We start from the raw sequence: 15091 nt of genomic DNA on the forward strand, positions 1-15091 counted from the left end.
CGTTTCAACTCGTATGGATTCTTCGTTCATCACACCAAGCAATGTTTGCAAGTTTTACAATATAACTAAAACAATTCATACTTACTAAACCATCCCATGTGTGATGTATGTAGGAGTGTCTTCATGCAGCTGCTATCATAATGTAATCAAGCTAGCATTGTTTGCATTAGCTAATATACTAACACATTTCCAATAGTGTGTTAGTATTATTAACTTACATTGGCATTCTTTTTGTATTGTTTCAGTTTCACAAATTCCTCAGTAAATTCACCAAAACGTCACCGTGGAGTTATTGAGTCTGTTTAACTGATTGGACAGCTTTTACCATTAATTGATTAACGTGGACCCCGACTTAAACAAGTTGAAAAACTTATTCGGGTGTTACCATTTAGTGGTCAGTTGTACGGAATATGTACTGTACTGTGCAACCTACTAATAAAAGTCTCAATCAATCAATCAATTGCTTGCGCAGCTAGTGGGTCCATGACGACGACTTCTGTTTTGTTTGATCAGCCCTTTTACTGCCGTGTTAGAGACACCATTTATAAACAATCAAGTAAACATTTACAAAATATATATGTGTAAATAACTCATTTCACAACGTATATATCTGCACCTAGTAGCCCGGTGCGGCTAACATACGGGGGGAAAAATCCTAAAATATAGTGGGTGCGGCTTATGTACCGGTGCGCTCTATAGTCCGGGAAATATGGTATTCATATTTACATTGTTCCTTATAGAGAAGTTTGTTTCAATACACTAACTTTTCTACATACGAACCCTGTTCAAGAACCAATTAAGTTCGTAAATCAGGGTTATATCATATTTTACTGGTGTGCTTTTAGTGCTGCTGGGTGAATGTGAATTCCCGCTGTTTACAGCTTTGAACCGGAAGTATAAGTGCTGTTTCGGCTTCCAATCGTCCAAACTCAGCTGGATTCTTCATTCATCACCCCAAGCAACGTCTGTAAGTGTTACAATATAACTATAACAATTTTTACTTACTAAACCATCTGGGTGATGTCTGCAGGTGTGTTTTTATGCATATTTGTACATGTAATCAGGATAGCATCGTTACCATTAGCTAATATGCTGACACGTTTACGAGTGTCTGTGTTAGTATTATTAACTTACATTCTTTTTGTATTGTTTCAGTTTCACAAATTTCTCAGTAAATTCACCAAAACGTCACCGTGAAGTTATTGAGTCTGTTTAGCTGATTGGACAGCTAGCTTGCGCAGCTAGTGGGTCCATGACGACGACTTTTGTTTTGTTTGATCAGCCGTTTTACTGCCGCGTTACAGACACCGTTTGGAAACAATTAAGGTATGTAAATAAACATTTACTAAATCTTTATGTGTAAATAACTCATTTCACAACGTATATATCTGCACCTTGTAGTCCGGTGCGGCTAACATACGGGGGGAAAAATCCTAAAATATAGTGGGTGCGGCTTATGTACCGGTGCGCTCTATAGTCCGGGAAATATGGTATTCATATTTACATTGTTCCTTATGGAGAAGTTTGTTTCAATATACTAACTTTTCTACATACGAACCCTGTTCAAGAACCAATCGTAAATCAGGGTATATCATATTTTACTGGTGTGCTTTTAGTGCTGCTGGGTGAATGTGAATTCCTGCTGTTTACAGCTTTGAACCGGAAGTATAAGTGCTGTTTCGGCTTCTAATCGTCCAAACTCAGCTGGATTCTTCATTCATCACTCCAAGCAACGTCTGTAAGTGTTACAATTAGAGATGTCCGATAATTGCTTTTTTGCCGATTTTGATTTTTTGATTGGATTTTTATTAAGGATCCCCATTAGCTGGTTGCTTCAACAACCCACTAGTCTTCCTATAATTATAACTACACAATACAGAAAAAAAAAAATAAATAAAAGCATCAATAAAACAACAAGCAAACAATTTACAGTCCCAGAATAATAATTACCATATAAATATAACTACACAATATAAAACCAAAGAAATCATCAACGAGCAAACTAATTTAAAGACTCAGATAAAATATTACTCTCTTTTTAAAAACCTGTTTACTTTCAATGCTGGTGAGAATTCGAGGCAGGTTATTGCAGAGCGATAAAGATCTATAAATAAAAGATTTCCGCAAAGCATTCTTCCTGGGACGAGGGAGTACAAAATGCCCCTCACTGGACGCCCTGGTATTGTGATTATGTATAGTGCTACTGTGAACGATATCCGATATTCCGATATTGTCCAACTCTTAATTACCGATTCCGATATCAACCGATACCTATATATATAGTCGTGGAATTAACACATTATTATGCCTAATTTTGTTGTGATGCCCCGCTGGATGCATTAAATAATGTAACAAGGTTTTCCAAAAATAAATCAACTCCAGTTATGGAAAAAAATGCCAACATGGTACTGCCATATTTATTTTTGAAGTCACAAAATGCATTATTTTTTTTAACATGCCTCAAAACAGCAGCTTGGAATTTGGGACATGCTCTCCCTGAGAGAGCATGAGGAGGTTGAGGTGGGCGGGGTTGAGTTGGGGGGGAAGGGAGGGTAGGGGGTAGCGAGGGGTGTATATTGTAGCGTCCCGGAAGAGTTAGTGCTGCAAGGGGTTCTGGGTATTTGTTCTGTTGTGTTTATGTTGTGTTACGGTGCGGATGTTCTCCCGAAATGTGTTTGTCATTCTTGTTTGGTGTGGGTTCACAGTGTGGCGCATATTTGTATGCATACATTCACTTGTGTGTGTGAAAAGCCGTAGATATTGTGTGATTGGGCCGGCACGCAAAGGCAGTGCCTTTAAGGCACGCCTCCAATATTGTTGTCTGAGTGGAAATCGGGAGAAATTCGGGAGAATGGTTGCCCCAGGAGATTTTCGGGAGGGGCACTGTAATTCGGGAGTCTCCCGGGAAAATCGGGAGGGTTGGCAAGTATGACTGGGAGACGCAACTGCTCTGCACTTCTCCCTACGTCCGTGTACCACTCCGTACAGCGGCGTTTTAAAAAGTCATATATTTTACTTTTTGAAACCGATACCGATAATTTCCGATATTACATTTTAAAGCATTTATCGGCCTATAATATCGGCAGTCTGATATTATCGGACATCTCTAGGTACAATATAACTATAACAATTTTTACTTACTAAACCATCCCACGTGTGATGTCTGCAGGTGTGTTTTTATGCATATTTGTACATGTAATCAGGATAGCATCGTTAGCATTAGCTAGTATGCTGACACGTTTACGAGTGTCTGTGTTAGTATTATTAACTTACACTCTTTTTGTATTGTTTCAGTTTCACAAATTCCTCAGTAAATTCACCAAAACGTCACCGTGGAGTTATTGAGTCTAGTGGGTCCATGACGACGACTTCTGTTTTGTTTGATCAGCCCTTTTACTGCCGTGTTACAGACATCGTTTGGAAACAATTAAGGTATGTAAATAAACATTTACAAAATATTTCTGTGTAAATAACTAATTTCACAACGTATATATCTGCGACTTATAGTCCGGTGCGGCTAAAATATGGAATAAAAAAAATAAAAAAATTATAATTTAGTGGGTGCAGCTTATACAGTCCGGAAAATAGTGTTTTAACATCTACAACTCAGAGTCTTTTTCCATGAGTTCAGAGTATGAATTGTGTTAAGATTCATACTAAGGCGGATGATGTCATGAGAGAAGGACCTTTTAGCAAGGTGAGAAGAGATTGAACTTTACACTTTTGCAATAAAATCTCAAAGAGCAGTCGGATAAGGACGTGTCCTGACCGAGTGTCAATCATCTAATGAGTTGTGGAGAGAAAGGAGGACCAACTGGCTGCTTGACTTCCTCACAGACAGACCTCAATCTGTGAGCGTGGGCAACAACACCTCCAGTGCCATCTCCCTGAGCACCGGCTCCCCCCAGGGCTGCGTCCTGAGTCCGCTGCTGTTCACGTTGATGACCCATGACTGCTGCGCCAGGTCCACTACTAACCACATTGTGAAGTATGCGGACGACACAACAGTAGTGGGACTCATCCGTGACAACAACGACATGGACTACAGGGAAGAGGTGAAACATCTGGTTGACTGGTGCAGAACCAACAACATGGTCCTGAATGTCAACAAGACCAAGGAGATCATCGTTGACTTCAGGAAGCACCAGTACAGCCACGCTCCACTCTTCATCGACGGCACAGCGGTGGGGATAGTAAGCAGCACCAAGTTCCTGGGGGTGCAGATAACTGACAATATAACCTGGTCCCTAACACCGGAGCTCTTGTAAAAAGAGCTTTTTTGCGTGGGATGAAAAGAGCACAGCTCCCTCCCCCCATTCTCACCACATTCTACAGAGGCACTATAGAGAGCCTGCTGACCAACAGCATCTCTGTCTGGACTGGAGCCTGCAATGCCTCAGACTGGAAGTCTCTCCAGAGAGTGGCGAGGACGGCGGAAAAGATCATCAGGACTCCTCTTCCTCCTATCCAGGAGATCGCAAAAAGCCGCTGGCTGACCAGGGCTCAGAAAATCTGCAAAGACTCCCCCCACCCCCACCAAGGACTGTTTTCACTGCTGGACTCTAGAAAGAGGTTCCGCAGCCTCCGAAGCAGAACCTCCAGGTTCTGTAACAGCTTCTTCCCTCAGGCCGTAAAACTCTTGAACGCATCATAATTAAATTATCCTCTCAACTCCCCCCAAAATGGATTAACTCGCTGGAATAAAAAAGACAATATAACATACATCCATAAACGTGGACGCATGTGAAAAATGTGCAATATATTTATCTGTACAGTAACCTATTTATTTATTTATATATTCACCTTATTGCTTTTTTATCCTGCACTACCATGAGCTTATGTAACGAAATTTCGTTCTTATCTGTACTGTAAAGTTCAAATTTGAATGACAATAAAAAGGAAGTCGAAGTCTAAATCTAATAGCGTTGTATCTTGGGGGCAGACGGGTCTCGTAAAGGGTCGTCCTTTGTGAAGCCATGAAGCAGAAGAGAATTTACAAGTCATGCAAATGAGCAACAGGCACGCTCAGAAGAAGGAAAAAAACAAAAAGAAGAAAAAAACTTTTGAGTCACCAGGAACGAAAACAAAGTTTCTTGCTGTGGAACAAAATGCGCGCCTTTGCCCACAGGGTCTGGAGGAGTGTCTTCTAAGTGAAACCACACTCGCCAGGCCCAGAATGTTCCATGGCAACAATGTGGCCTGTGTTTGTTCTGATGGAAAATATGTTCCCTCGACCAGAACTATGAGGAGAATGGAAGAACCCACTTCTTCTCCTCCTTATATTCGGAGGCATTGTGAACGCACGTTTATCTGCTGGAGCGAATGTTTTCAAACAAATGCACAATTATTTTCTTTGGCTTCCTGCAGAGAGATGTGGAACTAATTATAGGCAAAGTTAGGAGGAAGTCAGGGTTGAACTTTTTAGGCAACCACAAACAGACGGGCATTCAAGAAGCAGCTTTTCAGCACACGTGAGACGCCTCAGTCATGGACACGCCCTGGCATGTGTGTGGACTTTAGACTCATGAGCCTAATGTAACTAAGCCACTAAGTGCACCTGGTGATCCAACCGTGTCCATATAGTTATGTCCAAGAGAGGCTAGTTCCATTTTCAGTGATCTAAAAAAAACTATTATTAATACATTTGTTATATTTCATCCCTCCACTGTTCATCGGACACTGTGGCTGGCAGCATGATTATCGTATTTTTCGGAGTATAAGTCGCACGTGCCGAAAATGCATAATAAAGAAGGAAAAAACATATATAAGTCGCACTGGAGTATAAGTCGCATTTTTTGGGGACATTTATTTGATAAAACCCAACACCAAGAATAGACATTTGTAAGGCAATTTAAAATAAATAAAGAATAGTGAACAACAGGCTGAATAAGTGTACGTTATATGAGGCATAAATAACCAACTGAGAACGTGCCTGGTATGAGTCATTCAAATAACTACAACATATAGAACATACTATACGTTTACCAAACAATCTGTCACTCCTAATCGCTAAATCCCATGAAATCTTATACGTCTAGTTCAGGGGTCGGCAACCCGCGGCTCTTTAGCGCCGCCCTAGTGGCTCTCTGGAGCTTTTTCAAAAATGTATGAAAAATGGAAAAAGATGAGGGGAAAAAAATATATTTTTTGTTTTAATATGGTTTCTGTAGGAGGACAAACATGACACAAACCTCCCTAATTGTTATAAAGCACACTGTTTATATTAAACATGCTTCACTGATGAGAGTATTTGGCGAGCGCCGTTTTGTCCTACTAATTTTGGCGGTCCTTGAACTCACCGTAGTTTGTTTACATTACATGTATAACTTTCTCCGACTTTCTAGGACGTGTTTTATGCCACTTCTTTTTCTGTCTCATTTTGTCCACCAAACTTTTTAAAGTTGTGCGTGAATGCACAAAGGTGAGTTTTGTTGATGTTATTGACTTGTGTGGAGTGCTAATCAGACATATTTGGTCACTGCATGACTGCAAGCTAATCGATGCTAACATGCTATTTAGGCTAGCTATATGTACATATTGCATCATTATGCCTCGTTTGTAGCTATATTTGAGGTCATTTAGTTTCCTTTAAGTCATCTTAATTCAATGTATATCTCATGACACACTATCTGTATGTAATATGGCTTTTAATTTTTTGCGGCTCCAGACAGATTTGTTTTTGTATTTTTGGTCCAATATGGCTCTTTCAACATTTTGGGTTGCCAACCCCTGGTCTAGTCTCTTACGTGAATGAGCTAAATAATATTATTTGATATTTTACGGTAACGTGTTAATCATTTCACACATAAGTCGCTCCTGAGTATAAGTCGCACCCCCGGCCAAACTATGAAAAAAACTGCAACTTATAGTCTGAAAAATACGGTATATAAAATGATTCATTCCTCACCATCATGGCTTTATTTCATGAACTTTTATGGCTGGATAACAGACTGACATGTTGTACTAACTGCACTGGGGACATAGGGTCTTTTTAAAGCAACAATATGTGGCATACAATTGTCAATCTCACCAAGTATATTTGTCAAATTCCTAAACAAACTTAACACAAGTCGCAGACATAATACCTTGTTTTTAGAAAATAGACCTTCTGAGAAAAACAATACTACTTTTGAGCATTACAAGTTTGACATAAGACACAAAACTTCACAATACTACTAAGTAGGGTTGTCCCGATACCAATATTTTGCAGGGTTTCCCACACATTCATTTATTTGTGGCGGCCCGCCACGAAAGAATTACGTCCCCCACAAATAAAATAAAATAAAAATTTAAAAAATTTAAAAAAAAATTAAATACATTTTTTACGGCTTTTCAGATTTACTTTACAAAAGACTAGAGAAGTATCCTACACTTCTCTTTTGAAAAGAGAAGTGTAGGATACTTCTCTTGTTGCCTTATTTGTATTTGACTTTATTAAATGTATTTATATTACAAACACAACATGTGTATATATCAAAGGGTGCAAAGTCTGCAGGCAGTAGGAAACACATGGTTAAGTGTAGGGAGTAAAACCGATGGCAGTCTAAAGTTCAAGATTTTTGGAGCTCTTTGTTCAGTGGATCAGATGTTTGATGAAGCTCTATGTCTATCTACCACCACTACTGTTTTCTGTTTATTTGTTACTGACTGTGGCAGGACACCTCTGCCTCTGTTTCACTTTATGTTGCTGGTAAATAATATGGTTGTAGTAGTAGGCTAAAGTTAAATTATTTAGTATGCACTAATTAAAGGGGCAGAGCTTTGAGACATTTTAGCTTTTATATTTTATAAGATATATTTTTTGTAAGAACCACAATTAATAAATATATTTCAGTGAATAACTTATTGTTCAAATCTGTATATAAATATGTACATAAAGTGTTGTAATTATATTGTAAAATAAATGGATGGATGGATGGATGGATGGACGTTTAAAACAAAACTGTTATTATTAATTAGTAAGTATACATTTTTTTAGCCTTTTTAGAGAAAATCAAATCATTGTAGTAAATTATGCAAATTACTCGATAATGTCAAGGTGACCACGCCCATAACCACGCCCCCGCCGCCACAGGTATCTTGGCAGTTTATGGGAAACACTGTTTTGGTACCGGTACCGGTACTTTTCGATACCTTTCGATACTTTTCTCAATAAAGGGGACCACAAAAAATTGCAATATTGGTTTTATTTTAACAAAAAATCTTAGGGTACATTAAACATATGTTTCTTATTGCAAGTTTGTCCTTAAATAAAATAGTGAACATACTAGACAACTTGTCTTTTAGTAGTAAGTAAACAAACAAAGGCTCCTAATTAGTCTGCTGACGTATGCAGTAACATATTGTGTCATTTATCATTCTATTATTTTGTCAAAATGATGAGGGACAAACTGTAAAAATTGATTATTTACCCACTTGTTCATTTACTGTTAATATCTGATTATTTTCTTTTTTAACATGTTCTATCTACACTTCTGTTCAAATGTAATAATTACTTATTCTTCTGTTGTTTGATCATTTACATTAGTTTAGGACAGGGGTGTCCAAAGTGCGGCCCGCAGCTAATTGTTTACCGGCCCGCCACACATTCTGGAAATACTATTGTAAAAATAAAAAAGAACATTAAAAAAAGTGGAATGAGGTGAAATCTAACAAGAAAAAGTTGCAATGTTGACACAAAAGCTGCCATGCAGGCTGTTTTTTTTCTTTTGTCTTTCTTTATTTTTCTTTTTTTGAAATTGCTCCAAAAAAAATAATAATGACAAAAAATCCATGTTATAATGAATTATTTTCAGGGCTCCAATTACTTCAAATATTTCACTTTAAAATAGTTTTATGTGGTAAATATTGCATATCTTGTGTAGGAGCCATATAAAAACATCAAAGTTTTATTTGACAAAAGCGCATAAAACAAACAAAATAATAGCTCCAGCATAAAATCGACAAATATATCTGAAGTTGATCTCGTAACTTAAGTGTTGAAAGTAAAAGAAAAATCTAATAAAAATGTATCACTTTATGAGTGGGGCACCTTTTGGATCCAAATATATTTAGTGATTTTTTATTTATCTTTTCACTGTGATTACTCAAAAATATGAAAGAATTAAAATCAATGGTGTCCTGCATTATTGATCTTTTAGGGCTCTAATTACTAAATACTGCATATTTCAGTTTTACTATAAAAAACTAAGTTGTTTTTGACAGAAAAGCCATAAAACATTTTTTTTAATTTGTATTACCGTACTTTATATCAACTTGAAGTTGATATAGAGATTTACTGTAAGCGTTAAATAATTTTAAAAAAACAATAATCTGACTTATTTTTAAAATTTTAATGACTGAGACCCTTTATGGTCCCCAGGACCCCTAAAGGTAAAATAAATTTAAAAAATCCATATATTTTGTTATGGTTTGAAAATGAAAAATATCAAAATGGCCCCCACATGCTTTAATTTTTCCGTGTGCGGCCCTCAGTGGAAAAAGTTGGACACCCCTGGTTTAGGATGATACCACAAATTTAGGTATCGATCCGATACCAAGGAGTTACAGGATCATACATTGGTCATATTCAAAGTCCTCATGTGTCCAGGGACATATTTCCTGAGTTTATAAACATAATATACATTTTTAAAAAAGGAAAAAAGATTTAGTGGTGTTAAAAAATAAATATTTAACATTCTTCCTCCTTAAAAGTGACTTTGATTGCAAGTAAATCTTCCAAACAAGCATAATATATTTCTTGCTACCAAAAAACAAGTTTTTTATTTTTTTTTTAACACATTATCTCCAGGCTTCCAAAAGCCAAATAAAATGATGTGGCGGGCCAGATCTGGCCCCCGGGCCGTGATTTTGACACCTGTGATCTAGGATCTATGTTAGTAACATCTATTCTATGTGAAAAATTGTACATATTTAACACAAATATTACAATATTACATTCATTTTAATCAGCCCCTTTAATCATCCAGCATGCAGCTATTAAATTATAAAAGTATATTGCTGAAGAGATCATATGTCTAATATTTTTTTATTCTGTCAAAACCATGTGTGAACTCTCAGTTTGCACGTCCTTTTCGGACGCGTGCAAAATAAAATGCTAAATAGTGCTCCCAAAACAGTGATGAGTGTTGATAGATCAAATTGCACGTGCTAAATAATATATTTTTATTTTCTCCTCCCAGTATTGTGGGAGTTTTGATGATCAGCATATACTCTGCATATTAATGAGGAAAGACACAAAATGGTTTGCACGCCTTATTCTGCTCACTTCACAGACGCAGCCCACTTTGCACACGTTTAGAAGATCAGGTTTGCGTGTGCTAACAGGTTTGCACGTGTTATAGTACACGCAAACCTTTACTTAATCAGGCCCTAGGTGTATTGTTTGCTCACCTGGTACTTGATGCCGGACTTAAAGTAGCCCAGGAAGGTGTTGGACTCGCTTTTCTGCAGCTCCCTGAATTGGACCGGGCCCCCACCCAGGAAGTCATCCAGCTGTGTGGCAAAGATGGCTGCCGCGCCGCTCTCGTCCTGCGAGCATTCATCACCTGGAAAAAGAGATGACTTATTGCGGCACGTCTGAGTCAGGCAGGGAGACGCTGACTCACATCCACCACAGCTGCTGAACCAATCACAACATGGATGCAACTTTTCCACATGACTCTGTGTGCAAATCTTGTTTTGCTGCAGCTATAACACCGTGTTGTGTTGGTTGTTGCAGCTATAACACTGGGTTGTGTTTTTTGTTGCAGCTATAACACCGTGTTGTGTTTGTTGTTGCAGCTATAACACCGGGGTTGTGTTTGTTGCTGCAGCTATAACACCGTGTTGTGTTTGTTGTTGCAGCTATAACACTGGGTTGTGTTTTTTGTTGCAGCTATAACACCGTGTTGTGTTTGTTGCTGCAGCTATAACACCGTGTTGTGTTTGTTGTTGCAGCTAAAACACTGGGTTGTGTTTGTTGTTGCAGCTATAACACCGGGGTTGTGTTTGTTGTTGCAGCTATAACACCGGGGTTGTGTTTGTTGTTGCAGCTAAAACACTGGGTTGTGTTTGTTGTTGCAGTTATAACACCGGGGTTGTGTTTGTTGTTGCAGCTATAACACCGGGGTTGTGTTTGTTGTTGCAGCTATAACACCGGGGTTGTGTTTGTTGTTGCAGCTATAACACTGTGTTGTGTTTGTTGTTGCAGCTATAACACTGTGTTGTGTTTGTTGTTGCAGCTATAACACCGTGTTGTGTTGGTTGTTGCAGCTATAACACCGTGTTGTGTTTGTTGTTGCAGCTATAACACCGGGGTTGTGTTTGTTGTTGCAGCTATAACACTGTGTTGTGTTTGTTGTTGCAGCTATAACACTGGGTTGTGTTTGTTGTTGCAGCTATAACACCGTGTTGTGTTGGTTGTTGCAGCTATAACACCAGGGTTGTGTTGGTTGTTGCAGCTATAACACCGGGGTTGTGTTTGTTATTGCAGCTATAACACTGTGTTGTGTTTGTTGTTGCAGCTATAACACCTGGGTTGTGTTTGTTGTTGCAGCTATAACACCGGGGTTGTGTTTGTTGTTGCAGCTATAACACCGGGGTTGTGTTTGTTGTTGCAGCTATAACACCGGGGTTGTGTTTGTTGTTGCAGCTATAACACCGGGGTTGTGTTTGTTGTTGCAGCTAAAACACTGGGTTGTGTTTGTTGCTGCAGCTATAACACCGGGGTTGTGTTGGTTGTTGCAGCTATAACACTGGGTTGTGTTTTTTGTTGCAGCTATAACACCGTGTTGTGTTTGTTGCTGCAGCTATAACACCGTGTTGTGTTTGTTGTTGCAGCTAAAACACTGGGTTGTGTTTGTTGTTGCAGCTATAACACCGGGGTTGTGTTTGTTGTTGCAGCTATAACACCGGGGTTGTGTTTGTTGTTGCAGCTAAAACACTGGGTTGTGTTTGTTGTTGCAGTTATAACACCGGGGTTGTGTTTGTTGTTGCAGCTATAACACCGGGGTTGTGTTTGTTGTTGCAGCTATAACACCGGGGTTGTGTTTGTTGTTGCAGCTATAACACTGTGTTGTGTTTGTTGTTGCAGCTATAACACTGTGTTGTGTTTGTTGTTGCAGCTATAACACCGTGTTGTGTTGGTTGTTGCAGCTATAACACTGGGTTGTGTTTTTTGTTGCAGCTATAACACCGTGTTGTGTTTGTTGCTGCAGCTATAACACCGTGTTGTGTTTGTTGTTGCAGCTAAAACACTGGGTTGTGTTTGTTGTTGCAGCTATAACACCGGGGTTGTGTTTGTTGTTGCAGCTATAACACCGGGGTTGTGTTTGTTGTTGCAGCTATAACACCGGGGTTGTGTTTGTTGTTGCAGCTATAACACCGGGGTTGTGTTTGTTGTTGCAGCTATAACACCGGGGTTGTGTTTGTTGTTGCAGCTATAACACCGGGGTTGTGTTTGTTGTTGCAGCTATAACACCGGGGTTGTGTTTGTTGTTGCAGCTATAACACCGTGTTGTGTTGGTTGTTGCAGCTATAACACCGTGTTGTGTTTGTTGTTGCAGCTATAACACTGTGTTGTGTTTGTTGCTGCAGCTATAACACCGTGTTGTGTTTGTTGTTGCAGCTAAAACACTGGGTTGTGTTTGTTGTTGCAGCTATAACACCGGGGTTGTGTTTGTTGTTGCAGCTATAACACCGGGGTTGTGTTTGTTGTTGCAGCTAAAACACTGGGTTGTGTTTGTTGTTGCAGTTATAACACCGGGGTTGTGTTTGTTGTTGCAGCTATAACACCGGGGTTGTGTTTGTTGTTGCAGCTATAACACCGGGGTTGTGTTTGTTGTTGCAGCTATAACACTGTGTTGTGTTTGTTGTTGCAGCTATAACACTGTGTTGTGTTTGTTGTTGCAGCTATAACACCGTGTTGTGTTGGTTGTTGCAGCTATAACACTGGGTTGTGTTTTTTGTTGCAGCTATAACACCGTGTTGTGTTTGTTGCTGCAGCTATAACACCGTGTTGTGTTTGTTGTTGCAGCTAAAACACTGGGTTGTGTTTGTTGTTGCAGCTATAACACCGGGGTTGTGTTTGTTGTTGCAGCTATAACACCGGGGTTGTGTTTGTTGTTGCAGCTATAACACCGGGGTTGTGTTTGTTGTTGCAGCTATAACACCGGGGTTGTGTTTGTTGTTGCAGCTATAACACCGGGGTTGTGTTTGTTGTTGCAGCTATAACACCGGGGTTGTGTTTGTTGTTGCAGCTATAACACCGGGGTTGTGTTTGTTGTTGCAGCTATAACACCGTGTTGTGTTGGTTGTTGCAGCTATAACACCGTGTTGTGTTTGTTGTTGCAGCTATAACACCGTGTTGTGTTGGTTGTTGCAGCTATAACACCGTGTTGTGTTTGTTGTTGCAGCTATAACACCGGGGTTGTGTTTGTTGCTGCAGCTATAACACCGGGGTTGTGTTTGTTACTGCAGCTGGGGCGGCATAGCTCGGTTGGTAGAGTGGCCGGGCCAGCAACTTGAGGGTTCCAGGTTCGATTCCCGCTTCCGCCATCCTAGTCTCTTCCGTTGTGTCCTTGGGCAAGACACTTTACCCACATGCTCCCAGTGCCACCCACACTGGTTTAAATGTAACTTAGATATTGGGTTTCACTATGTAAAGCGCTTTGAGTCACTAGAGAAAAGCGCTATATAAATATAATTCACTTCACTTCACTTTGTTGTTGCAGCTATAACACTGTGTTGTGTTTGTTGTTGCAGCTATAACACCGGGGTTGTGTTTGTTGTTGCAGCTATAACACCGTGTTGTGTTGGTTGTTGCAGCTATAACACCAGGGTTGTGTTGGTTGTTGCAGCTATAACACCGGGGTTGTGTTTGTTGTTGCAGCTATAACACTGTGTTGTGTTTGTTGTTGCAGCTATAACACCGGGGTTGTGTTTGTTGTTGCAGCTATAACACCGGGGTTGTGTTTGTTGTTGCAGCTATAACACCGGGGTTGTGTTTGTTGTTGCAGCTATAACACCGGGGTTGTGTTTGTTGTTGCAGCTATAACACCGGGGTTGTGTTTGTTGCTGCAGCTATAACACCGGGGTTGTGTTTGTTACTGCAGCTATAACACCGTGTTGTGTTTGTTGTTGCAGCTATAACACTGTGTTGTGTTTGTTGTTGCAGCTATAACACCGTGTTGTGTTTGTTGTTGCAGCTATAACACTGTGTTGTGTTTGTTGTTGCAGCTATAACACCGGGGTTGTGTTTGTTACTGCAGCTATAACACCGTGTTTGTGTTTGTTGTTGCAGCTATAACACCGGGGTTGTGTTTGTTGTTGCAGCTATAACACCGGGGTTGTGTTTGTTGTTGCAGCTATAACACCGGGGTTGTGTTTGTTGTTGCAGCTATAACACCGGGGTTGTGTTTGTTGTTGCAGCTATAACACCGGGGTTGTGTTTGTTGTTGCAGCTATAACACCGGGGTTGTGTTTGTTGTTGCAGCTAAAACACTGGGTTGTGTTTGTTGCTGCAGCTATAACACCGGGGTTGTGTTGGTTGTTGCAGCTATAACACTGGGTTGTGTTTTTTGTTGCAGCTATAACACCGTGTTGTGTTTGTTGCTGCAGCTATAACACCGTGTTGTGTTTGTTGTTGCAGCTAAAACACTGGGTTGTGTTTGTTGTTGCAGCTATAACACCGGGGTTGTGTTTGTTGTTGCAGCTATAACACCGGGGTTGTGTTTGTTGTTGCAGCTAAAACACTGGGTTGTGTTTGTTGTTGCAGTTATAACACCGGGGTTGTGTTTGTTGTTGCAGCTATAACACCGGGGTTGTGTTTGTTGTTGCAGCTATAACACCGGGGTTGTGTTTGTTGTTGCAGCTATAACACTGTGTTGTGTTTGTTGTTGCAGCTATAACACTGTGTTGTGTTTGTTGTTGCAGCTATAACACCGTGTTGTGTTGGTTGTTGCAGCTATAACACTGGGTTGTGTTTTTTGTTGCAGCTATAACACCGTGTTGTGTTTGTTGCTGCAGCTATAACACCGTGTTGTGTTTGTTGTTGCAGCTAAAACACTGGGTTGTGTTTGTTGTTGCAGCTATAACACCGGGGTTGTGTTTG

General features: G+C 39.8%; 1 protein-coding gene across 1 annotated transcript in view; it reads right to left on the minus strand.

Moving 5' to 3' along the window:
- scinlb (scinderin like b) overlaps positions 1-15091 on the minus strand; it is a 94012-nt gene that overhangs the window by 38521 nt on the left and 40400 nt on the right. Inside the window, exon 3 of the mRNA XM_062022268.1 lies at positions 10393-10547. Within this exon, the coding sequence (XP_061878252.1) occupies positions 10393-10547 (155 nt within the window). The remainder of the gene's footprint in view (positions 1-10392; positions 10548-15091) is intronic.

Source organism: Entelurus aequoreus, linkage group LG16, assembly GCF_033978785.1.
Source record: "Entelurus aequoreus isolate RoL-2023_Sb linkage group LG16, RoL_Eaeq_v1.1, whole genome shotgun sequence".
Classification (NCBI taxonomy): domain Eukaryota; kingdom Metazoa; phylum Chordata; class Actinopteri; order Syngnathiformes; family Syngnathidae; genus Entelurus; species Entelurus aequoreus.